Source organism: Plectrocnemia conspersa, unplaced genomic scaffold (assembly GCF_051122295.1).
Source record: "Plectrocnemia conspersa isolate PC_06_02 unplaced genomic scaffold, ASM5112229v1 ptg000008l, whole genome shotgun sequence".
NCBI classification, from domain to species: Eukaryota; Metazoa; Arthropoda; class Insecta; order Trichoptera; family Polycentropodidae; genus Plectrocnemia; species Plectrocnemia conspersa.
In genome coordinates, this window is record NW_028277172.1 from 3,855,894 (window position 1) to 3,882,065 (window position 26,172).

Sequence of the window (26,172 nt, forward strand, 5' to 3'; positions counted from 1 at the left end):
CCGTAAAATACGCGTCCTTTATAAGTGTCGCGTATTTTATACCGCTCCTTTAAAGCGTAGCTTACGGGTGACCATTTGTGGGCGACCATTCGAAAATCAAAACGGATATGTACAACTACTGTTTTTAAAAAAAATGATTAGTCGAGTTTTATAAAGCATTCTGATTTCTCCAGAAATTTTATAAAGCATTTTTTAATATATAAAATTAAATTTGTACGAATATTTTTAAACGGTTTAAAACCACTGCCTTTGTTTAGCGGGTTCATACCTAATATGCATACTTATTGAAAGGTTTTTTGGGATCTGGGAATGACAAAAAAAATGAACATTCGAATTAGCCTTATTTTTGCTTAAATAATAAAAGAAGACACTCAGATAATAAATCATACCGAAAGTGTTTGTGCCAGATGTTTGAAAATATGCATACTTTCTCGGGGGATCAGTATTTGAATGACCAACAATTTTTTGTGATTTTCTATTACTCTAACCGGCTGGCGGTTTTATCTTTGTTTTGGTGATCTAAGAAGCCGCTCCGGTAAGACGAAATTAGAATAATTCAAAACGGCTTAGAGTAACCACATGGGTCAAAATTAGGATCATTGTTAATTATAATATATATTATTTAAATCTTAAGGATTTTTCTCAATTTGATAGTCAATATTCTAGATCAAATAATGGTATATGTATTAATAACAAAAAAAACATATTTTCATTTATATTTCAGATAAAATTGGGGTATATATATCAAATAAATAAATAATGTATAGTCCTTCCAATATGTTAACGCTCATCATCGTTGTGATAGAAAGAAGGGTGTGTGTACGCATGCATGCATACATATACAGTTTTCCTCGAATTTGTTTGCACCGATAGGAGAACGTTACCAATACTAAATCAGGGTTGTTTTAATGGTATAATGCGTTATATTTTTATTATAAATTAATGTGGTATTTTGTAATCAATAAAACAATTCCTGTAATATTCTATAGGTATTTTTAAATATATTATATTAAACAGATATTCAATTCCAAAACTGCTCTCATGTTTTTTAATTTAAATATGTATATACATAAACAAAATAAGCAAGAAAGTGATATTTTACATTTAGAGTACGCTCGGGATAAGGATGCCGGTTTGTTATTGTGTGCGTGTACATGTATATGAGAGGGAGAAGCGATGTAGCGTGTACTTCGTTGTCTCGCTTTCTCTTTTAAGGACAGTCGCTGATTCGTCAACGCTGGTATTCGTCATTAAAGTGCAGTGTGGCACAGAAGTTCGATCTTCTCTAGTGATTTATTTTAAATAATTTTGTGTTGATATTAGTTTAACCCAGATATGCCCACTGTCCCATGGGTAGGTCACTAAACTCGTGCCACTGTTTTTTATTTATAAATGAAATTTTAAGAAAACAAAATTTCTTGGGCATATCTGGGTTAATTGATATCAAGGCTTCAAATATACACTGTAAGTTATTCGTTCTCTTACCCGTGGATTAAAATATTTTAATTATTTTTCCATTAATCCGTACATTGTTGGTTTTTTTTTGCACTATTCTCTGTAAGGATTAAAAAAGTTATTATTCTTATCGTTGCGCCAATGATAATTTTTTAATTTATTCAATGGATTCTAATGATTCAATAGAGTCGTCGAGCCATTAAACAATCTGCAAATAATTTCTTTCCCCATTTTATATCGTTTTGCTTTTGAAGAATAGCTAAAGACTTCATTATTTTTTTGACTAGTGAAAGATTTTGAATTTTGCAAATATTTAATTAATGACATCAATGTCTGGTTTCTTCGATTATATAATATAATATATTTTTAATAGTCCGTTGAAATTTCCAACTAAGCTCAGATGTGTGTATGTTAAATAAACATATATTTTCTTTTAAAATAAAAAAATTAAATATTCTGAGCGAAATTGTTTTGAGCCATGCAGTTCACGCACACAATAACAAACCGGCATCCTTATCCCGAACGTACTCTACCGCAATAAATTTAATTAATTGAACGTGTAATTTCACATGGTCACCCTAAAATATTTCTCACCAATACTATATAGATGAGCGTTCATATCTTGGACGGACTCTATAACATATTTTTGAACGTACATTGATTTCTAGACCTTAAATATAATTTTCCATGATTATTTTTTTTAATATGGATGAATATAATCAGAGACAGTTATACTATGCGTACGTATGTTTAATGTCTGTTTTCCATACCAATTTACCGATATTTAACACCGTTAAAATGCGTAACGCCAAGCACGTGAGCGCAATGTCAAAGGTTTTCCACGAATTTGTTGCTCAAACATGTAATCGAGCGATTTTCGCCATTGTCCAGCGTCGTAATAGTGTCCATTTCAAAATCGAGCACTCTTGCATGACGTAGATTTTCAATATTTCTATATATACTATGTATAAGTACCTACACCCATACACCATGTTTGTACTATATAAGCAAGTAGAATACTTACATACAGTATTCGTATCATTCGCCAAGTTTCTTTTTCCGACTTGGAAACCGACGCCGGCGATTTGCATATTCCATTACATTCCAATATCTCATTCGCCGACTGCATAATGTTACGTTTTCGCGGAGTATTTTTCGCAGCGAAATTAATTTTCTGCCCCCTCTATGTGCGCTATATATTTGTGTATATATGTGTGTATGAGTCAGATTTTAATCTGAGATGTCGCACCGTACGTGACGATCTGTTATGCTATCGAATACGTTTTTATTATTGACACTTTCGATTGTTATAATGTTGTACATTGTATCGTAGCTCGTTATTATCTTGGTTATTAATATGAGATGTGATCTTGTCGTCAAGAGAATATTTTTAATACATTAATATTATGATTCGTTATGAACCAGAGAAAAATAATTGAATATGTATTGGCTTGAAAGTTGTCATTAAATATTTATTACTATGCTACTAATTACCGTCCAAAGAACATTGTATTTTAGGCTGTATAATACTCAATGATTGACTCTAATGGCACTTCTGATGTAATATTTTTATTATTTTTACAAACTCTTATGACGATAGTAAACTCAGACGCACAGTGAGAACTTATATTATTTCTTGGGTAATAAAATTATTTTATAGTAAATGTCATGACAGCGCAACGAAAATGTTCAGTATTTTTCTATAAGAATTTATTCATTAAACAGCGAAAATTTTATGCTTTAAATTCAAAAATTACTTCTGCATAATGTTACGCTTTTAAGTATTATATTTATTTGATTTTTTACGTTTTATACATATAGTATTTGCTTTTTAATATATTTTTAATAACCATTAAAGCTCAGTTTAAGGCTTTTGATTATAATACTACATATTAAGGTTGGAATTGCGTAGTCTGAGAGGTCCAGACTGGTAACTCGGAGGCCGTAGGCTCGAGCCACGGCAGCAGATTTTTATTTATAAAAACATTCTAGTATCGAATCCTGAATATATTTATCCATTTTTTAACTACTCGTTATTCGAATATTTGTCTTAAGTATTCGTTAATATTCAGTGATATATTGCGATTTTTTGAATATCTAGACTAGATAAATATTTCTACTTTAAAAACACATGTAGTCAATTTTATTCCAAACGTATCGCTGCAGAATTTACAGCTTATTATTCCCTTTTTGTTCTGTTCGACCAAAAGCAATTGCATACAAAAAGTATTTCCGAAACTCCATAAATTACTCATATTTATTAATTATTATTATACAACTATGGACTTTCTCAATGCCTGATATTGAATTTCCCATTTAATAATTACTGTTTGTCTGCTTATTATGATTATATTTTTTTATGCTTGCACTACACTCTCTGGAAGTTGTCCGAACCGAAGTTCAACTGAAGTCGGCCGAGGTCGCCGACTTCCAAGTAGCGGCCACACTGCCACAAATTTCATATGCCGTCCGGTCGGCGGGCGTGAATGACGTACGCATGGTGGCTGCTGTCATGTACAGTTGGTATATTTACGCGCGATCGAAAAATGTGCTAAATAATCGCAATTTTTAAATTGTCATATTATTAAAATTACGCTACTGATAATTATAAAAGTTTGTGTGGGCACTCATCAATACAATATCAGTGAAAACTTTTCGGTCGTAAATATTCAATTTACGCAAAATCTTTGTCGGCTTTTGCAAAATGCCATAAGGCATAAAAATGATACTTAGAATACGAACACCACATCTGTGACTATCCTAGAATTTGACGCCATAGATTCTAAATAAGAATTCGTTCTAGTGTGACATTTATATAAACCGATCTAGGAAAATATATAATGATATTCGAAACGATTTTTTTTAACAAAATCAAGTATCACTAATTATTTTTTAATTATTTAATTTTATATTAAAAAATATGTAATAACGATTATCTGTTAAAAGAATATACTATCAAAAATATAATTAATCCCTTTTGGTGCCCTAAAATATTCAAAAATGTCAGTAAGAGTCAGTTGAAGTCCCCGATAAGCATGTGGTATTATAATTTTATCATGTGACCACGATGCAGCGCTCGACATGCGTGTTAACCATAGGACGCCTACGCGCATACTGAAATTGAACCGAGTTACTCGTTCTATCTCATTTTGCGAAAAACCATATCATTATCTTTCTCACTTTCGTCACTTAACACGCGAGAGAGCGAGAGGGGAAGTATCTCACCGCTCCCAAATTCGGTTTCTTTGATTTCGGTCCGTTTGCCGACAATGTTCGGAAGCGCTCAAAGCTGGACTGAATTACCCCCACTTTACCTCCCGTTCTCAGTAACCTCGGGCAACTTCCGAGAGATTTTAGACCGAACTCAACCAAAGTAACTCACTATATTCTCCGTCCTTGGCCAACTCCTAAAGAGTGTAGTGCAGGCATTAGAGCATATCGAGCTGCAATTGCTGACAATTAATCCCACATTAACATAAACTAAATAAAAATTAAACTTTATATTTATTATGCTTTTCTGGTGTTAGCCGTTGGCAATCATTGGGAGATTAGTACAGTGGTTTCCTTTTGCCTTCAGTGGTAAGTTGTCTGCCAAGAATTATGAAGCATATCTTCCCAGATTTCATTTTGGAATTGTCTTCTCTTATAAATGTGGTGTGCTAGCACTGACGAGTCCTTTCTACGCAAGTAGGAATGACGACTACCTCAAATCAAACTGTGCTTATTTTAGAGCAGCGACACTTATTCGTCGCTGTCCTGAAATCGTCATAGCGATTTAAAATTTTATAAAGAATGCCTTGCTACGAACTTACCCACCACCACTCTAGTCTCAGCGCTCCTTATCCGGAGCTATCGCATCGCCATGATAGTTGAAGTCCAAAAGTTTTTCCCTTATTTGCAACCTTGGGAGCAGTGTAGTCATATAAAGCTCCACGTATTTGTTAAAAGATATTAAATAGCATATGCTCTATAATTTTTGAAGCTAAAATTTTTTTTGTTATTAACATATGTATGTTTTAACCTATATTTATTATTAACCTGTATTTTTCGATTTTTTTATATTTATAACTTTATGAATATACTTGTAGACTATGGTAAATAAATTGTATTGTCTGTTAAAAGCGGGAGATAATGATGAAACATATTTTGTTCTGCCATATTAAAATTTTGTTAATCCACGCTCATCTGTTGTTAATATTTACCATTTAAAGCAGGAATCTACTTTACCAATTTTTAATATAAATAAAATTAAATAACATACATCTGGTTAAAATATGTCACATTTTTAGGTAAGTTGCATACCGTGACATGTTTCAAAATGGCGGCTATTTAAAAACTATAAAATAGTGAGTGTTTAAAAATTTAAATAAAAGTATTATCTCGGTTAAGTGCGTTAGCCAGTCTGATCCGCCATATTGTTTCAAAATAGCGGCTATTCAAAACAAAACAAAAATTAGAATTAGCAGTGAAAAACGATTAAACTTATTTTTTGGTACGCTCAAATTTGACAGTTTCGAAACGTTCATTTTCTGTTCAAACCAAAACCTAACTTAGAAGTTTTCCAACTGAAGTTTTATTTTCAATAGTATGAATATAATTTTACTTAAAATGTATCAAACAATTGATTTATAATTCCACTGGTCAATATCAGTGAAACTGCGCGGATGGTAAAAATAACACATATTTTAATTTAAAATGAAATATGTGTATTGCCTAGCGATTATTTGTAGGCTACAAACCGTTTATGCAATTAATTGACGCGACGATAAACTGCTAGCGATTAATTGCTGGCGGTGAATTGCGGGTGATAAAATATATATGTGGCTAATATAAATCTGCAGTCACAGTATTATTATTTTCAGCTTTAAAATCAGCGTTTAATCTGGATCGAAATGTGTTTTATAGAGTCCCGACCAGACTGTCACACAAGTCTTATATTGAAATCCATGGACCATTACACCGCCTAATTAAAGTTGTATTTGTTGGAATATGTTCATAAAGTATTGCATAGTTTCTAGCTGCATCGTTACGCCACCAAAATTCGACTCGATGTCTGTATTCGTAGTAATTCACCAACCGGTCACTACGGCATAGCTAGGGCCGTTTAGTTTTTGCTTATCCGATTCGGGCATCGCGCGAGCTCTTTGGCTTTGTTCCAGCCCTGGCGCGTCCCTAATGAGTTTTGCTGCACACGAGCGTTTCCATATTAAATTTTCTTTCTTTCTTTGCAGATCCGATGAGGACGACCCGAGCGGGAGCAAATATACGAGGATGGATGACGACAATATACAAGACAAAGAGAGATTCGCTAGGTGAGTTGATAGTATAATGATACCTATTGGATCGATCACACTTGTTTGTAATTGAGCATTTTGTAACTTAAACAAAGGCTTTAAAGGAGTTATAATATAATCTAATTCGGTCGTATGTGTGCTTGCGCAGTTTTGTGTTTAACGATGTTGTCTTTCGCCGCCGTTTTCGGACTTAACGATTCATCCGCCATAAAGTCTGTCTTAAGCCGGCGTAATAAAGCTGAGACAAAAGTAACGATGGCGGCATTATTACCCCAAAGGGCCGCGGATTAGACTGTCCCACGCGGGAAAAGTTTTCGAACGACTTACGACCGTCAATCAAACGCAATCTCATTGGCGAGCTATCATCCTTATGCTAAGGATTGCCTTTGATGCGAGTGCATGTGATGTTATGCTAAAGAGAATTTAAAGTAATGTCTAATTGAAAATAGTATCGATAACTACAAATTGAAAGATAATATATAACTTTTAAATTTAATTTTCTTCACTGTTATTCACTGCCATTTCCTAGTTCTATAGTCTTCCAACTACAATTTCGAGTCATTTATTCGTGAACCTAGATTATTTTTTATTTTTTCCTTGACTTTTACGCTGTGCCATATTTGCCCTTAACTATTCTAATGCTATGCACCACATACGGGGCTTTTACAGAATCTGTTATTTACGTTACGAAATAATATTACAAGACTATTAAAGTACAGAGAAACTATGGAGAAACATTTAAAAACATTACCGCTTGAATAACTGTCTTAAAAATGGCTAAAATATGCTTTATTCAACGTCGCTAGGGTTGCGAAACGTAATTTTTAATAACAAATAATAGGTGGTGTAGAACTTGATTAAAACTATTTTTGTTTCTCAAATGCTAAAATGTAGTAAGTTAGGGGTTTCCCTCCGGTTCGCACCTTTGTAATATGATACTTCTCGACCAAATTTCATGCATTAAATGACATGCAAAAAATGCCAAGAATTTTTTTATTCTTGCTATATTACTGGTTTATATTTTTTATTAAATATATTTTTTTACTTTTTATAGAAATGTTAGTTGCTCATAAAGCAAAAAATTAATTTAATATTGTTACAACTTAACAGCTGCACATGTTGTCCAAATGCACCGAAAACGGCATCCGGAGGCTTCTTTTGGGTTATAAGAGTCCTTGTCAAGTCGTTTGCCTTATATTTTTCACACTTGCCATATATTTTTTTTAATTATAAAGATAGCTTGCATGTGGGTCGTGTACTACGAAATATACCGTGGCACGAAAGCGGTTAAAAGATGTTTATAAATCACAATGCTATAGCTTGCATTCAAATAGCTGGACCTTAATAAAATTTGGTCAATTATTAAAAATAACTTGAAAATTCATTATTAATTAAATTCTAAAACATTATGTAATGGAAATCTATTTTTAAATTTTAATTATTTAAAATATTATTATATTGTACCTTAAATACTGCCAAAACACTAAGAAACATGAAATTAATGAATAGTTTATGCTTTAACTCGCCGTGTCAAACCCTTTCGATATATTTAAGTTTTTGTTTGCTCGTTGAGTCGTGCAATCGATTTTTTCTTAATTTTTGCCTTAAGATATATTTTTCTATGGCAAGTTAAAACTATTTTTTCACATGTTTTTTTTTATGAAAATCTGATCTTCCCAGCATTGATCTAATTTATGAAAAAAACATTACTGACTATGTTCACATAAACATCCATGTTGTTGTAGTCCCATACGCTTTAAAAAATCCAAGACAGTCTTCAATGTTTTGTCGATAAAGTGAATACCTACCATTCCGGAATATAAGAAGAACCCCATACCATTTGACTGGTATTCTCAGTTGTCGAGAGACATTTTTCACCACTTTGACGACAAACGTGGTGCACCCTATTTCACTCGTATATTTTATTTTATTCTAATTGGAAGGCGTCACTCTTCCTCAATCCAAAAAGGTTCAGCTTTTGTGTCGAATGGAACATTTAATTCGTGTTAGACGCAATTTATACGGCTAATGTCGATTTTAAGGCAGTTATACGACTGGATATACACTAGAGTTCTCAATCGAATATTTAATTATTTTAATTATTCGCCTGATTTACAACTATATGAATATTCGAATACGTAATCGAATAATCGTTTATACTAACTATCCCAAAAAAATAAAAAAAACTTTTTCGGTCGATAAACATTTTTTCAAAATGTTTATCGACCGTGTCTACTATGACCGAAATTCGCAGAATTTCGGTCATATTAGACACTATTTTTTTTGCTGTATCTACTCTGACCGAAATTCTGCGAATTTTGGTCATAGCAGATACAACACAAAAATAAAATATTGGAAAGGCTCGCTCTTTATTATCGATTAACGCTTATCTCAAAAACAGGTATGCGTCACAAATTTTCTGTTACGTTTTTGTATTTTTTATTAAAGAAATTTTACTGTTTGGTAGTTAAATTAAAGTGATATTAAAATATTATTTTAATCTAGTTCTTTTCTGATAGTTTGAGATGTGATTTTTTTATATTACTTCTATCAAATTTTCGACTAGTATATTTTTTATTTAAAATATATTAAATTTAACCATATGAACTGGAATTTATCTGATGTTATGTAGGCGAGTCTCAAAGCCATGGTTCGAAGAAACTTATATTCCAAAAGATCGTGAAAAGCCTTAATTTTTATAGCAATTTACTCGAGATTATTTTTAAATCTCTGTTAGCTTTTACATTGCCAACCATATATGTACTTCTTATCTAATGATCGATATTAATTTTTATTTTTAAATATCGCACGCTCACACCGAAGATTTCGCCTATATAGCAACTGAGATAATAACACCGCCGAGAGATGCGCACGCGGGCAGTCAAAGGGTTAAACAACTTTCATACGCGGATAACGTACGGCAATTACGGTTACGTTCAGTGTATAACGCCGCGCGTGTACATATACGTACAATAACGATCTATAATTGCGATTTTTATTAGTCATTATTATACAGATCGGACATCTAAATTCGAGATCGCGCCCCTCTTGAGCGTTACGGGATAATCGAAAGAAACACAGCGGTGCGCCGCTTTGTTTATTCAAATTTCATGGAAAACTTCGGCGGGTCGTAAAAGCGGTCGTGAAAAATCTCCATTAACGCCGTGGTTCGGTTAACTGCCCTTTCGGTTTTACGCGGCGACATTACAAAACAACACCTATGTGCCCCTGCTGCGACTGTGGTGGCGTGCACGCGGAAACAATGTATTTTTACAGCTGAAAGTCGCAAGACGAGTTTATGACAGGTGCTTAATGCGTTTTTTTCGGCGCGTGCCACGTGTGCCTCCTACGGATGATGTGTTGAGATAGTAGTGTAAGCATCCGCGATGTAGTTTTTAGAGAAATGTAAAAGAATTAAATTGAATGGTTTTGTTTTAGTCTCCATGTCATCTCAAAAGTCGGGTTAAATTCTTTGTAACTACAGCAGTTACCAAAATTCCATGAATAACTCACAACAAATCTATTTAATTGTATGAATGACGCGGAGGTATTTAGAGCGACGTACGAAGCGGGAATAACGACAGAGCAGCGGCGGAGAGCACGCTTGTTCCGTTGTATTGCCATCTAACAACGTTGCGAGTATAACCAAACAAATTAGCCCTAAAACAGCTTTATAATGACGATGTATTATTATGCTGACCATCTGTCAACATAAAACTGACCTTGAGTTTAAAATACAGATGTACTAGCTATTCTTTATAAATACTGACTGAAAAAAATGATTCTGACATCTGTTAAAATAATTATTATCATTTAATATAAATTCAAACCAATTAATATGAATTGTGACCATCTAATATTTATTCTGACCTTTATATATAAATTCTGATTACAACCGTATTAAAATTCTGACTCGAAAAATACGAGCCATATTATTATAATAGATTCAAATAAATGCTAAAATTGTCAACTTTCAAAAAAAAAAAAGATTTATGATGCGGCCCTTTATAGAAAAAAGTTTGTCTCCCCTGCTGTAGAGGGCAGTGTGCTATTAGATAAAGCAACTGAAATTTATATAAATATTCCGATATAAAAACCAAATGCTTAGTGTGTGCATCTCGCTCGCACGCTTACGCGTGAATGAACTAGAGAGAACAAACAAACACCTGAATATACGCACAATGAAGTATGGTAAAATATATTTTTTAAATAAATATAAATGGTAGCATTTCTTGTTAGTATTTTGAAAACCATCAGTTTTTTCCATAACTTTCTTTCATGTCCAAGGAACACTAATAAACCAATTTTAGTCCCGATCGAATCGAGTACTTTTTTTAAATTTTATGCAAAGCAAATAATCTTCGCGTTTTATGCCTGCACTACACTCTCTGGAAGTTGGCCAAGGTTGTCCAAGGACGGAGAATATAGTGGGTTACTTCGGTCAAGTTCGGTTCTGCCCGCTCTAAAATCTCTCGGAAGTTGTCTGAGGTTACCGAGAACGGAGGTAATTCAGTCGACTTGGCCAGCTTCGAGCGCTTCCGAACATTGTCGGCATTATTTTCCGAGTCAAAGGGACCGAGTCGAAGCTGCTCTTTCGAGCGCGAGCGGTGCGATACTTCCCCTTTCGCTCTCTCGCGTGCTAAGTGAGAGTGATAGAGATAGTGATATGGTTTTTCGCAAACTGAGATAGAACGAGTAACTCGGTTCAATTTCAGTATGCGCGTAGGCGTCCTATGGTTAACACGCATGACGAGCGCTGCATCGTGGTCTCGTGGTCAAGTTATAATACCACATGCTTATCGGGAACTTACTGACATCTTTGAATATTTTAGGGCACCAAAAGGGATTAATTATATTTTTGATAGTATATTCTTCTAACAGATATCGTTATTACATTTTTTTTCATACAAAATTTAATAATTAAAAAATAATTAGTGGTACTTGATTTTGTTAAAAAAAATCGCTTCGAATATCCTTATGTATTTTCCTAGATCGGTTTATATAATGTCCACCATAACGAATTCTTATTTAGAATCGATGGCGACAAATTCTAGGATAGTCACAGATGTGGTGTTCGTATTCTGAAGTATCATTTTTATGCCTTATGGCATTTTGCAAAAGCCGACAAAGATTTTGTGTAAATTGAATATTTACGACCGAAAAGTTTTCACTGATATTGTATTGGTGAGTGCATACACAAACTTTCATAATTATCAGTAGCGTAATTTTAATAATATGACAATTTAAAAATTGCGATTATTTGGCACATTTTTCGATCGCGTGCAAATATGCCAGCTATACGTGACAGAAGCCGCCGTACAGACGTCATTCACGGCCGCCGTCCGAATGGCATATGAAATTTGCGACAGTGAGGTCGTTTACTCGAAGTCGTAGGTCTCGGCCGACTTCAGTTGTAACTTCGGTCCGGACAACTTCCAGAGAGTAGTGCAGGCATTATACATAAAATAATAATAACAAATTCGTGTTTTTATACTAGGAAGCTTTATTGAATTATCGCATTGCTTTATTATATAATACATTAAAATAATGGATATGTCAGTTGTCAGATTAAAAATTTATGTAATCAAAGTATCGCTCTTGTTCTCAAACAGCGAACGTTTTTGCCATGCCGCAAGCACACACGCATATCCATAAATTTTATTATAATAGGATAATAATACAACATCGCCATTATGAATATAAATATTTATATCGAAATTTGATTTAGACTTGAAAAATACCAGGATAGTCGGCGTTCGTGCGTTTTTTCCATACGTTCACAAATTAGCAGGGTAGGCAGTACTTTATATTTTTTCCATTTTAAATCAGGAGCGAGGTCACGCGAGTGTGTTCGACCGAAATGGAAAGAGACGAAGAGCACTCCTCTCTCCGAGGTCTGAGGATGATTGCCGCCCTCTCGCGTCGGAAGGTGAGGCGGTCGTTGTGATGATTATGATAATGATGATGATAATAAAAGGAGCGGCGAGCGACCGCGGCCGATACCGTCAATTACGTAACCATTACGAGACGACCGTGAGAAAACTGCAATCGTACCGTGGATGATGCAGCACACACACAATCCCTGCAACTTTTTTATTAAAAGAAATGTTAGTCCTCTTCTTCGGATCTTATATTTTGTATTTCTCTCGACCATAAGTCGCACGAATTTCTTCTTCGACTTTCATCTTTGTCTATAGACATATTTTTAACCAATTTATACAGCCGTATTAAGGATCGCATTTTGGACCTCGGATTATATGTTCAAGGTATTCAATTATCTTTCACTGTAATGGTTGAAAAAAGCTCTAAGTTTTATATTATCACAGAGAGAATCTGTTCATTTGCTACTCTTAGTTCATAAGACTTGAAAGATACCCACAATAGAGCAATATATGAAACGCTTCCAGTCCTTCAAGGCAACCTCACTTTTATATACAACTGATCAGAACATACATGTATGTATGTAATATGTGTTAATTTAACTATATGAATTGAAATGTCCCATTCTGCTTAACTCACTTTTTAGATTAATGCGATGCAAAGATCTGGATACCGAATGTTCTTTGAGTGTTTCTTGAAATTTGGATTATAAGTAGACATTGAAGAGAATGGAAGAGAAAGCGCATCCCTTCCGGATTCCTTCTTATATTGAAAGTTGCTGTTTATTCTTCTTAAATATTTATTAAAGATAAGATTTTGCTGTAATCAAACATTATATATTTTATTCACCTCTGAAAAATCTTCTATATTGCATTTTGATATGCATTTCAATCCACAATCAGTCACTAAAAAATATCTTTAAAAATTTAATAATTGCTTGTTCCTCTTTGCTGTACAATTTATCTCGAATCTAAATTTAGAGCATTATTCTCAAGCAAAAAAAGCAGTGATATTAGTCAGTGACTCAGACCTGGTTTCAAAATTCATTTGCACCTTGATGTTTAATTTTCAAACATTCGAATCAATTTGTAAATTTATATATGTTTCCAAATTACCAATAACAATGATAATTATATGGGGGCCAATTTTAGATTTGTTATGGCCAAAACTGGTCGGCACTAAAGTAGCATTGGCGTGACGGGTTTCTCCCTTTAATTTTTCTTGCTGCCGAAAAAATTAACGTATTTTCCGTTCATGTGGACTTTATTGTCAGCGATAGGTTGCAGAAACTAAACATAGATACGCTTAAAAAATATTATCATTATACAGCTGTTGCCAATTGAAAGTTGACATGGCGGTTCTTATACGTAGTTTGATTATTTTATCAACTTTGGTGCATTTTTTACACGTTTTTGAATTTATAATTGTTAATACTTGTAATAAAATACGGGTATTGTAAAATTAGGAAGGTATAATTGCATCAATTCTGAGGAAAATATATTTTTTTCGTCGTCCCAGCAAGTACATAATGGCGAGCCTCCAACTCAACACGTGCGCGCGACCCTTTTTTTGGTTCCATTCATAGAAAACAATATCGATGACATTTACAAATTAAAAGCTTGTAAATAAAACACTTTTATAACATCTTAACAAAATTATTTTGACGTAATTTCGCCTTTAATTTTAATAAATTCTTGTATTCTGCCTGGCATGGCATCGATAAATACAGATTTTCAATTATTTTAAGATCAATTTCCTCTTCCCACATTTCCATGATGTTTTTTCAGCTTGGCTAAATATTTGCTCATTTTTTTTTCTTAGTTGTAGTTTTATGATTGCTTATAAATTTTCAATTAAATTCAGGTCGGGGCTGTTTCCTGGTCATGGTAATGATGTGATTCCCATTGACTCTTTGAATTGTGTAATCTATAGAAAAGAGGATCAATTTAGTGAAAGTTTGAATGTAAAAACTATAATTGGACTCGCATGGCATGACGCAGAATTGTCTTGCAAAATAGGTTCAGCAGTATGTTTGAAAAGTTCTTCAAGGGTTGGAATACGGTCGTTTTATACAACCAATTTTTGCATTCATAGTGCCCTGGACGAAATTTACAGAGCCTAATCCATAAGCTGTCATGCACCCTCAGGTCGTCACAAAGGGTGACTGCTTGATGAATCGATTAATGCATAATCTTTCGCTTTTTCTACGGCGCACAGTCGCTTACCATCTGCTCCAAATAGATTAAATTTGGATTCGTCGGAAAAAGCCACTCTTCTCCAATCTTCGACGGTCCAATGGCGATGAGCTTTTGCCCATTCAAGGCGATTCTTTTTCATTTTATCAATAAATAGTGTTTTTTCTGGGTTTCGCGCTTTAAATCCAGCTTCAACCAAATGTCTATTCACTGTCCGTCTCGAAATATTCGAGTTTGAAGTAGATTGCAATTCTGTTTGTATTTCAGCAGCAGTTTTGAATCGATAGTTTTTATGATATTCTTTATTCTGCGGTCTTCTCGAGCAGACGTCATACACTTTCGACCACCCCCTTGCACCCTCTAGAATTCCTGTTTCGCGATATTTTTTAATAAATTTTCGAATAGCAGAACCAGTAAACCACACTCTTCGCGCTATCTCTAGAATTTAAACCTTTTCTTCGAGATATGCTATTATTTTAGATTTTACTGTGATCGACATTTGTTTAAATCTCTCCACGATTTTGGGTTTGTCTTTACATAACAGAGACTAACGTGCAACTGAAGAGGCTTTACAACTTAAAATATCTTGTAAATTATTACTACAGATGCACTTGATCATAAAAAAATACAATAGAACAAGTTTTAAGGAAAGAATACATATTAATAATATAATCTATGAAATTTAAATTGTCCCCTACAAACGTCACATAATATTATGTAGTTTCTGAATTTTTCAAAATACCATTAATATTTAATTCGGCAATGGAAAACCGATAATACAATAACGTTCTTCTATCATGCATATAGTCGCGGAATTTTACTTAATGACATTCATGTATAATGATATTAGTAAAGCTACTCGTAATTACAAATTCTTACTTTTCGCTGATGACCTATAAGTATTCTTTAAAATAGATTCTACTAATTAAATTAATTGAGGAGCTCGAGGGCACTGTGCGCCTTGTGCGCAGTACTCTTGAGCATGCTTCTCTGATCTGATTACAAAATAATGCTACCGACTGACTTAATATAAATGGTCCAAAAAATGTTTCTCTGCTATGGGGATTATAAATATTATACATTTTTATTTTTCACAAAAATCCTACAAGTTATGCTGGGATATGATTCCCTCAAGTCGCGTCGACGAGTTTACATCTTAAAGTAGATTCCGATCTGGAGATTCTGAAAGAACGCATTTAAGAACAGAAATATTGAACAACTCCTCAATAAACAACTATATGTTTTTAACTGTCTGTGATAGTATGGGTTTGTTCTCATCCAGGTACTCGCAGTTAGTGTACTAGCTATTATTATATATAATTTAATTGAAATGTTTCTGTTAATTATTTTTATGCTGTTTTTTTTCTGCGCAAGAGTATAGCCCATCCAAGATGTTAGCGCTCATCATCGTTGTGTTGTAAATAAAGGTGCGTGTACGCATGCATGCATACATACATAGTTTTCATAGAACGCTACAAATACTAAATCAGGGCCGTTTTAAGGGTAGGGTGACCATACGTTGGAAATTGAATTAAAAATTATAATGTGTTATATTTTTATTATAAATTATTGTCATATTGTGGTATTTTGTAATCAATAAAACAATTCCTGTAATATTCTATTGGTATTTAAAAAAATATTATATTGAACAGATATTCTACCTGGAGAGTGATACAAAAACTGCTCTCATGTTTTTGAGGTAAATATGTATATAAATAAACAAAAAAGTAAGAAAGTGATATTTTACACTTTCCTCAACAAAAGTAAAAATTAATTGCACTTGTAATTTCACATAGTCACCCTATTATATCCCCTTACCAATACTATGACGATGAGCGTTCATATCTTGGACGGACTGTACATTGGCGTAAAGCTGGATTTTAAATAAATAAAAATATAAAACTAACCACAAAAATAAGGTGGCTCAGTTTATATGTAATATTATAATACATAAGAATAAAATTTGCTCCTTGCAATTTGAATACCACATTACCTTAGCGAAGTTGCTGCAATCATTAACTTGTTTACCATCTGAAAAAATATTGACATAGTTTTTCAGCAATGACGAGCTAATCAATACGTTTATATATCATTTCTAGTTAAGTTTACAATCTGTCAAATTTTAAAACGCTTCTATTATATAATAATTACCTCTCGATAGGTTAGCGTAATTGATACTGGGTTTATCTTTCATGTTTTGAACAATAATACCAAATAATCTTTTGGCTTATTCTCGACTCGCGCCATCAGTACATGAAATACATAAACACACATACCTAAGAAGGGAAAATACACGGCGCCCGTCTGCTCCGTTGACCTATGACCGCCTTTAAAACCAGCTCTACCTTCGGATTAAATGTGGATCACGGAGCAAGAGAAGCAAAGCAGCAAGTAAGATGATAATAAAAAAATGAGAGAAAGAACATGCGTGGAGTCGTGACTCTACCAAGAGAAGATGCAGCTCGATGCGTTAATAAAAATGTGTACACACACAGTCACACATAGTACGTGCAACTGTAGCAGTAAAAACCTTTTAGCTTTCTAGGACCAAACGACGATGTCCACGCGGGGATAGCCATTACAGTTTACTCAATCAGGTTTTTTTTTACGACAAAACGACTCCCCCACACTCTTTCTCTCTCGCTTCGTTCACATTCGATTCGACAGGGGGTGAGAAATTGAATTTGGAAGACACGGGAGGAAGATCTAAATATACAGTCGGTATGGCGTATACGCACACGTGAACAGCTCCTTACACTCGGGCACGAACGGCGATAATTCATCCGGCACATATAAATGACGATATATCTAAAAACAAACATGCGGTTGATGGGAGATGGTGGGGTGAAAGCGAACAGCCCCAAAGGTGGGAGAATGGACACAACCACCGACCGCCCCCTATAATCACGGCTGGGTCATTAAGTAGAGTTAGCCGTGTGCAAGATACTGCCGCTGCTGCTACCTACGGTCAATTATGCCATATACGCGAAGGAGAAGTCTGGACGTAAATCGCAATTACCTCGTGGCTTGGAAAAGAATTCAATCCGGCTAATGTAAAATTCATTTAGACGTTTCTAAATGTCGCCAGTTGCACGTATGCCTAAGGTACTTAAAATGACTTTTGTGAGTATCTTTCATGCTTTATTATATACAGGAGCGAATCAAATGATATGCTTCACCAGACAAAAACTTTTTCTTATTGAATACAGTTTGAACCAATTTATTTAATCACAAAAATAAAGCGTCTTACCTATTATTTATATATTATTTATTTCGGGTATATCCTGTACGTGTTCCAGATGTTGGGACCACTACCTGAAAAAAAAAACACCCAAAAATGCAATAACAAAAGAATGAATGTTTCGCTCTATTCTTATAAATAGTATTTAGCTGATTGTTCACTATTGTAATGGTTCTTAATATATTTTTAATCGCACTTTAATATATGAAACATTACAATTACTTACATATTTATATACTTGATGATTCGTTATATTTGTCCATCGTATGATATTTCTCGAAGCAATAGATATGATTTTGACTCACGTTTTTAAACATATTTTTGCTTTTTTTTCACCAGTTTTTTTATACATAATATGAAAATTTACTATATGGGAATATAGTATTTTTTTGTCCTTTGTTGCAAATACTGTTTTTTTATTGCTTGTGTTAGACCTAACTGTACCAGTTAAATATATTTTTTGAAAAATGTAATTATCAGCAAGTAATATAATCTTGTACAATTTGAGTTTCATATGTTGGCAGCACTGTAAATCAGACAACTGTCAATAATCACGCGTGTTCAAAATGTTAAATGCAGGAACGTCGTTTCAATTTTTTTCCGGGAGATTTTTTGTCCTTCCATGCAAATAATATTGCTCGTTCATTTATATGCTACAACTTCTCCCTTGCGTATTTTTTATTGCTTGTATTAGTTAAATATAATTTTTTGAAAAGTTTCCTATATAAGCACTGTAAATCAGACAGATGTCAATAATCACGCGTGTTCAAAGTGTCAAATGCAGAGACGTCGTTTAAACTTTTTCCAAGAAAGGGGCACGTCCCCCTCCCTCCCAATTACGTCCCTGACCTTTTGATTGTAGCTACCATATGTTTAAAACATAACGTAACATCAACATCCTTGAGAGGTGAGTTGTCTTATGTTGTATTTTAGACTTTACCTAAAGAAAGTTCTAAAACTATAATTAGTCTTAAAAATTTCATATGGTTAGGTTTGGGTTTGAATAGAAAATTTACGTTTCGCAATCGATAAAATGAATTTCATATACATTTTAGAGCAGCATATTAGTGCCTATCAGTTAAATTATATTTTCGCTAGTAGAAATATATATTTACTGGTGAAAGTGTATTTGTACTTCACTGAAAAATACGGAAATAAAATATAAAAATAAAAGCACCGACACGATTGTATTGCTTTTGACGTGGATTTTTGACTTCAGAGAAGTGATAATTTTTTGCGCCCTCCCATGACCAAAATTCGATTTGAATACACTTCTTCTTCTGCTTATTTTTCCCTGAGAGAAACATTCATTTTCCTAGCCTAACTTTCATTAGGTTAGGTTTGGATTTGAACAGAAAATGACGTTTCGCAACTGTCAAATAGAGTTTCATAGACATTTTAGAGTAGCATATGATTTCACTGGCGCCTATCAGTTAAACTATTTTTTCACGTGCGGCGGTCATTTCATGCTATTACTGTGTTTTATTAATTTAATATATGTATATGCAATAATAACGTTACCTAAAAAAATATATACAGAACAATAAGATTATGGTTCACTAACTGCGAGTACCTCGATGAGAACAAATCAATACTATGACATCCAATTAATAAAATCTGATAACTGTGCTTATTGAGGAATTGTACAATTGGGGAACGCAAGCATTAGTAATTAGGTGGCACACTTCTTCCTGAATCTCCGCATTGTGAATATTCCTTACCGGAAAATTCAAGAAATGCTTTCTCAAATATACTCGTCGACTTGACTCGAGGGAATCATATTCCAGCATACCTTGTTAAAAATTTGTGAAAAATAAAAATTGATAATATTTATATTTCCTCATGTAATGGTGCCAATTCACGTGATAATAGAGCGGTAACTTAAATGTTATCATACAATTAACATTGTAGACTCTACTCAGTGGCGTAGCTAGGGTATGTGCCGCCAAGGACGATCCTTAAAATTGCCGCCCCCCCCCCCCCATACATTTTTTGCAGGGTCATTAAATCAGCATTTCTCAAAAAAATAAATTGTTTAATTTTAAGCCCTTGTTATTCGTAGATTTATATATATTTTAGTGCATTCAGGGTTAAGAACCACACTAGACGATCCCATCGCGAATATGCCGCCTCCAAGCAAGTGCCGCCCGGGGCGGTCCGCCCCCCCCCATAGCTACGCCACTGACTCTACTGGCCATTTTGTCTATGCAAACTGATTTTGGTAATTTATACTAAGACTTTCAAAGCGCGCGCTTGTTACGTTAGCATAATATTTAGCTCACAGACTCCGAACATTACACTGTCATATATAGTCCGTATTGCTCCGCGGATGCAAGAGCCCGTATGCTTTCATTCTTCTCTTTATTGCGGACGTATATAGTAGTATGTTGCTAAATATGTAGTTTGTTTTTCAGCTATGTGAAAATATCACAATTTGATCAGGAGCTTGAGGAGTGGTTAATGGAGCTTGTCCAGGTCTTTTTTATATCAAGTTTTTGTAAAAAAAAAAACATTTTTCAACTTCAGTTACAAATCGATGCTAAAAAAATTGTGTCCATTTGTCTTGCAATCTAAACGATACATGTTGAAACACAACAAAACCATTCCACACCAAAACGATGTAAATGCCAATACAGTGCATATTTGTATTGCTACCCAGGACTTAAATTACCAAATATTATTTAGTGACGTCAAACGCTGAGTTACATACTGTTTGAACAATTAGACCGCTACGCTCTTCTTCATTTCACGAAAGCCACGATGCTACACTTCAGTATCGGCACTCCATTCCTGAAACAAATCACGATTGAGTATACAGCATAATTTTAACGAACCTCGCACATATCGGATGCAATAACGAAGAGCCGTCTTATGATAAAATATTAGCGAGTATAAAAATTCAACAACAAAACACAAACACACAAGACAAAACAAAAAAAAAGTACTCGATCGAGTACCTCAGCGGCGCTGATAAGTCACGTTTCCAATCATCAAGGAGGCGATGTCGCCGGCGGCTGATAGGCGCCGCCGCAACACTTCCAGGTAATATTATAATTTGTCGCCATGATGCCTGCTGTGTATAGTATACGCGAGCGCGCCCCCGGGGGATGAGCCCCTCTTTATTTATGCCGGAGGGTCGGAGGACTGTACTAACTGTGCATGAAATCGTAAACGTCGTTGAATGAATTATCGACTGGCGGGACGCACGCGACCGCAAGTTGACCGGCCCTGTCAAAAATATAGGGTCGTAAAATTTTCGCGTTAAAAAAGTAAGGCACTACTATTCTTACGCTCTCGAGGGTTTTACCTGACCCTTCTAACCAAATAACTTTATTTTAGATACAGTTTTCGCACTGTTAAAATTCGGTCTAAAGGTCGCAATAGCGGCAAGCTCACTAATGCAAGGTTACGAAATGTATTTTACTAAACATAACTTGCTGTATTTATTTATTTTATTTATTAATAAATAAATATAAACTAAAAAATATATATCAAACAGTATCCTGTAACTTATTTCCTGGTATTTTTATTATTTGCAATAAACTATTAATAATAATAAAATGCTCAATTTTTATTATATACTACTACCCTATTCACTCGATAGATTTGGTTATGCCTATCTACATTTCATAATTTTAAATACACTTAAATTCTCTACGAAACAGTCGAAACGATATATCGTTGTTTAGCATCCAAAAAATAAAAAGAAAATCATTTATTGTTTATTTAGCTAATACAGATTAATTATGCTAAAAAAATTTAATGTAAAAAAGCATAAAAAACTAACTTATTAATCATACATATTTTATTCAAAGAAAATGACTATTTTGGCGACGTAATACGATTACGTCGTATTAATTGAACTACTTTTATTTAAGACATGTTTTTAAATATTTTCTTTAAGCCAATTTGTATATTTTAGCTACTTGGCTCGCAAACTGATTTTTTTTCGCCATCTGCTGCATTATAACGGTCAATTTTTTGTAGGAATTTCGCGCAACGCAAAGTTAAAAGAAAAAATACGATAACTTAAATTTAAATGAATACAGAAGCTAAATTAAATTTGATTGCTGTATTTTAATCAAAATTGAAGTATAATTAAGTTACACCTAAAACGTGTTTAATTTTTCTTTTGAAAAAATATTTACAAATAATTTTTTTAGCATCTCAAATTTAAGTCGTCTGCGTATGTTGTTTAATAAAATTGATAGTATAATTTCCATAAATTTATTTAAAAAAAATAATGTTATTTAACAGGGAATTATTTTGAGAGATATGTGCAATAAAATAAATACTTTGTTCCATAAAACGAATTGTTAGTGCATTTACGTAAGATAAATCTTTAATTTTTTTTTTTGTATTTACTGTTTTGAATAAGGATTGCAATACCGGTAGTACCGGTATCGGGGAAAAAAATCAACTTCAATAATACCGGTATTACAAAATGAAATACCGGTAGTACTGAAAAAAAATATACTTATCTTCCAAGTTGGCCATTCGGAGTGACCGTTTGACCTGAGGCCAGTAGTATGTTTTTGTTGTAAACACGTGTCACAAAGCTTATGAAAAAAGAGTTCAAAAAGTTTTTATGTAGAGGAAATTTATGATATTTGGTGACTCTCAAAAGTCTATTATGGGTACAAAATTTTCTGATTTTCTGAATGCCGATTTCACTCTTTTGTTCAGGAAAACTTTTGTGTTTGTAGATTTTAAGAAAGCCATTGAACAAATCCACAGAAAAGTAAAGAATTATTTTATTTAAAAATAACGTTTATTTATAAGCAATTTTAAGTAAAAAATATTTAAATTACCTGATTACTCATAAACGAAAAACTGATTTAATTTTTTGTTTCTATCTTTCTTGAAAAAAAAAAAAAAAAATACAAACAAAACTGCAGTACTTTTTAACACTTAATTAACAACCAGATTACACAGCTTATATGTATTTACAAATTACTCACCTTTCAATTATATTAATGAATGTATTTCTTTGTTTATCAGTAACATAGAACCACCTTTCATAAATATAAAAGAACATCTGTCAAACTTCCGAATCGGTCAAAAATTCATTCAATAATCTTTCAATGAAGTAGTATTTTTTATGCCTAAAAATAATTCAACAATAAATTTTGATTTTGTTTAATGTTAGGTTTAACCATAATAACATACTATGTTTCAAACACTTGTCATTGTTATAGTTAAATATGTATTTATTCAAATATTTAAAGACTATAGTCCGATTAAAGGCGCAGCTTGAAAAGGTCCACACAAACAAGCCGGCCATTAAGATATGTTCTTCGATGTTAGTCAAACATTTGAAGATGCACTCGACAAGTACAAATTGTCATAGCAAACAACCTTTATTTTTACTTTTAAATTTAAACAATTAACAACTAGCGGCCGGCGGCTCTTTACCGTTTTGCTTCGATTCATGTGCAGCGCTGCTACAAAGCTTCTTCGATTTCAGTCCGATTTCTAAAATTCGAAGTTGCTCCTCGCGTCGCCGCTGAGCACATAATCGTAGTATCGTAAATAACGAACGACTCGGTCGAGAAAGTTTCGCGCGCGTCCCGGTCGGTCCCGTTGTTCTCGTGTCTGAGCCGAGCGTGGGAACTCGACGAGGAGCCTCGGCGCTCGGTCACGAGCTCAGCCCTCCGGGGACTCAGCCACCGGGCTCCCGACTAATGGGCCCCCTGTACACTGCTCTTCTGATCGGTAGTGGGCTCGGTTAACATCGGGAGAGTGGCGGAGAAAAAATATTTTCACATTAACATTTTTGTCATGCGCTCTTATGTCGGCTCATGATTTTGTCAGTGCAATTTTGCTCACCACATTTTTGTATAAAATCTAATATAATATTTTTGAATAATAAATTATGCACAGAAACTCGATAGTTTGTTGATCATTTTAATTAAATGAAAACACTGGTTATTGATACATATGCGCATGAAAAATTATTTATATTGGTCTATACTTTATTAAACGTGAATTAAATAAACCCCCTGAAATGTGGTGTTAAGGATGGATCGTATTTCTAGGATTTCGTAAATCTAACGATATTACAAATATAGATATTACACACTTTAAAATTGTTATTAAAATTAAATACTATGTGACATGTTTTTTCACCATTTAGTTTCACACTCCGTTCCGCGTTAAAAGTATCGAAATGTCCAATCGATCACTCGATATACGCACGATCGATGTTTTCCTAAACTTTCGCAGTTTTTAATAAAGTAATTGTGCAACGGTTACCTTGCGGCGTCTGTGTTTGTGTGCATTTTTCGCTCTATGCGGATAATGTTACAAAATCGTGCGCTTTAATTTTACGGTTCTTGAACTCGGATTCAGTTCAAATTATTCATATAGCGCAGAACCTCGAACTTAGTGGTTGTGGGGTGTAAACGACCGTCGGTAGTAGAGCGGTTAAAATCAATTTTCCCATATAAATTTCCTTTCAAATATATCAGATCAGTACATTATTTTAAACAATGGTATTTGTGTTAATTACTGATACTAGGTATCTGTATGTTTTGATTTGATTTGGTTCAACGCAATACATACTTATTTTAATTATTTATTCAATATAATTTATTATAATATTTTATTACAATTACATCACCTGTTCATAACGGGTTAAAATAAAAGTGTATGCTTATTCGTTATTTACGCTATGGTTTCCGAAAATTCGTGCGGCACCAACTTTCTAAATTTGAATAGCTTTCCTATATACTTAATTATGTAATTAAAAAATTCAGTTTCATGAGATTAATATTATTCAAAATGTACAGTGAAAATCTACATTGCTTTGTCCAGATTTATGATGTTATTTACATGGTCAAGCTAAAAGCCTGACAGTTACATTCAAAATAATAGAGAAAAGAAACCACTTTATAATTGCCGAAATTTCAGAAATTACTCATTTCTGTGTTAATAGTATGCAGCTGTGGATGTTTCAAAATTTAATGTTTTACAATATAAATAATATTTCTTTTCTTTATTTCTATTACACATATATGATATTTTTTATACGATGAAGAAGAATATTATTCATGCTTTTTCTATCTAATATGTACAATCTAGCTCTGTTTGAATTAATCATTGCGATATTAATCTGTGATTATCGATCGAAATTTTTTTATAAATTGTGCACTAAAATGAATGATTTGTGCATTAAAATATTAAAAATGAGCATTTTATTATAATTTTACTATTGAAAATAGTGCTATAAAAAATTTGTTAAATTTTTCTTTCGATGCTCATACGAAAGACATAAAAACTAAAATTTTGCCTAAAATATGCACTAATAATGGTAACAAAAAAATGCTAAAGGGAAAATCGATTATAAATACTAAATTTTAATTATGAAATTAAAGCCTCAAGCATTTTCTGTGAGTTTTGGCACATTTTTTTTTTAATATTTTGCATTTAAACCTTTAATAATTTACCAAAATCGACTAGGAACAATTGCAAAGAAATTAAAAAACCTATCAAACCTATCTTAATGCAAGTAATGCGCATTTTTTATTATTTTAATACACAAATCCAACAAAAAATATTAGATTCAGCAACATTTTATTTGTAGTGTGCACTAAAACGAATGATTTGTGCATTAAAACATTAAAATATAATTAAATAATATTCATACTATTGAGAACAAAACTATTCGTATTTCTTAATTAGTTTAAAAACTTTCATTAACCCTTTGAGGAGTATCGCCGTACATGTACGGCGGTCGATTTTTCACGTACCACAGATAGTTATTTATTTTTATATATAACCGAAGAAATAAATTAAAAACATTATACATATTTACATAATTTTTTTTTAGATTTATATTAGCGTAAATGCTTACTATAAAAAATAATCAATATTAAAATAAATTAAAGCAATAGATCGCTGATTTTTTTATAATTTACTACAACAGAAATAATTAGGGAAAAATACGTAAAATTAACTCACTTCCAGGTATTGTATCCTAACAAATCAACAAATGTGTATAATAAAGAGTTAAAGTTTTAAAAGTAATTAAGAAATACCAATATAGTATATTTCTTAAATCCACAATTTTATTAGATTGATAGACAAAAATTATATTTTAATGCAC

At 33.2% G+C, this 26,172-nt stretch overlaps 1 protein-coding gene across 9 annotated transcripts in view; it reads left to right on the top strand.

Moving 5' to 3' along the window:
* The window catches only part of tgo (Aryl hydrocarbon receptor nuclear translocator homolog tgo), a 137,423-nt gene that overhangs the window by 60,141 nt on the left and 51,110 nt on the right, over window positions 1–26,172 (top strand). For all 9 annotated transcript variants that reach the window (XM_088190509.1, XM_088190511.1, XM_088190510.1 and 6 more), the window contains one exon: window positions 6,687–6,767. In XM_088190509.1, the coding sequence (XP_088046635.1) occupies window positions 6,687–6,767 (81 nt within the window). The remainder of the gene's footprint in view (window positions 1–6,686; window positions 6,768–26,172) is intronic.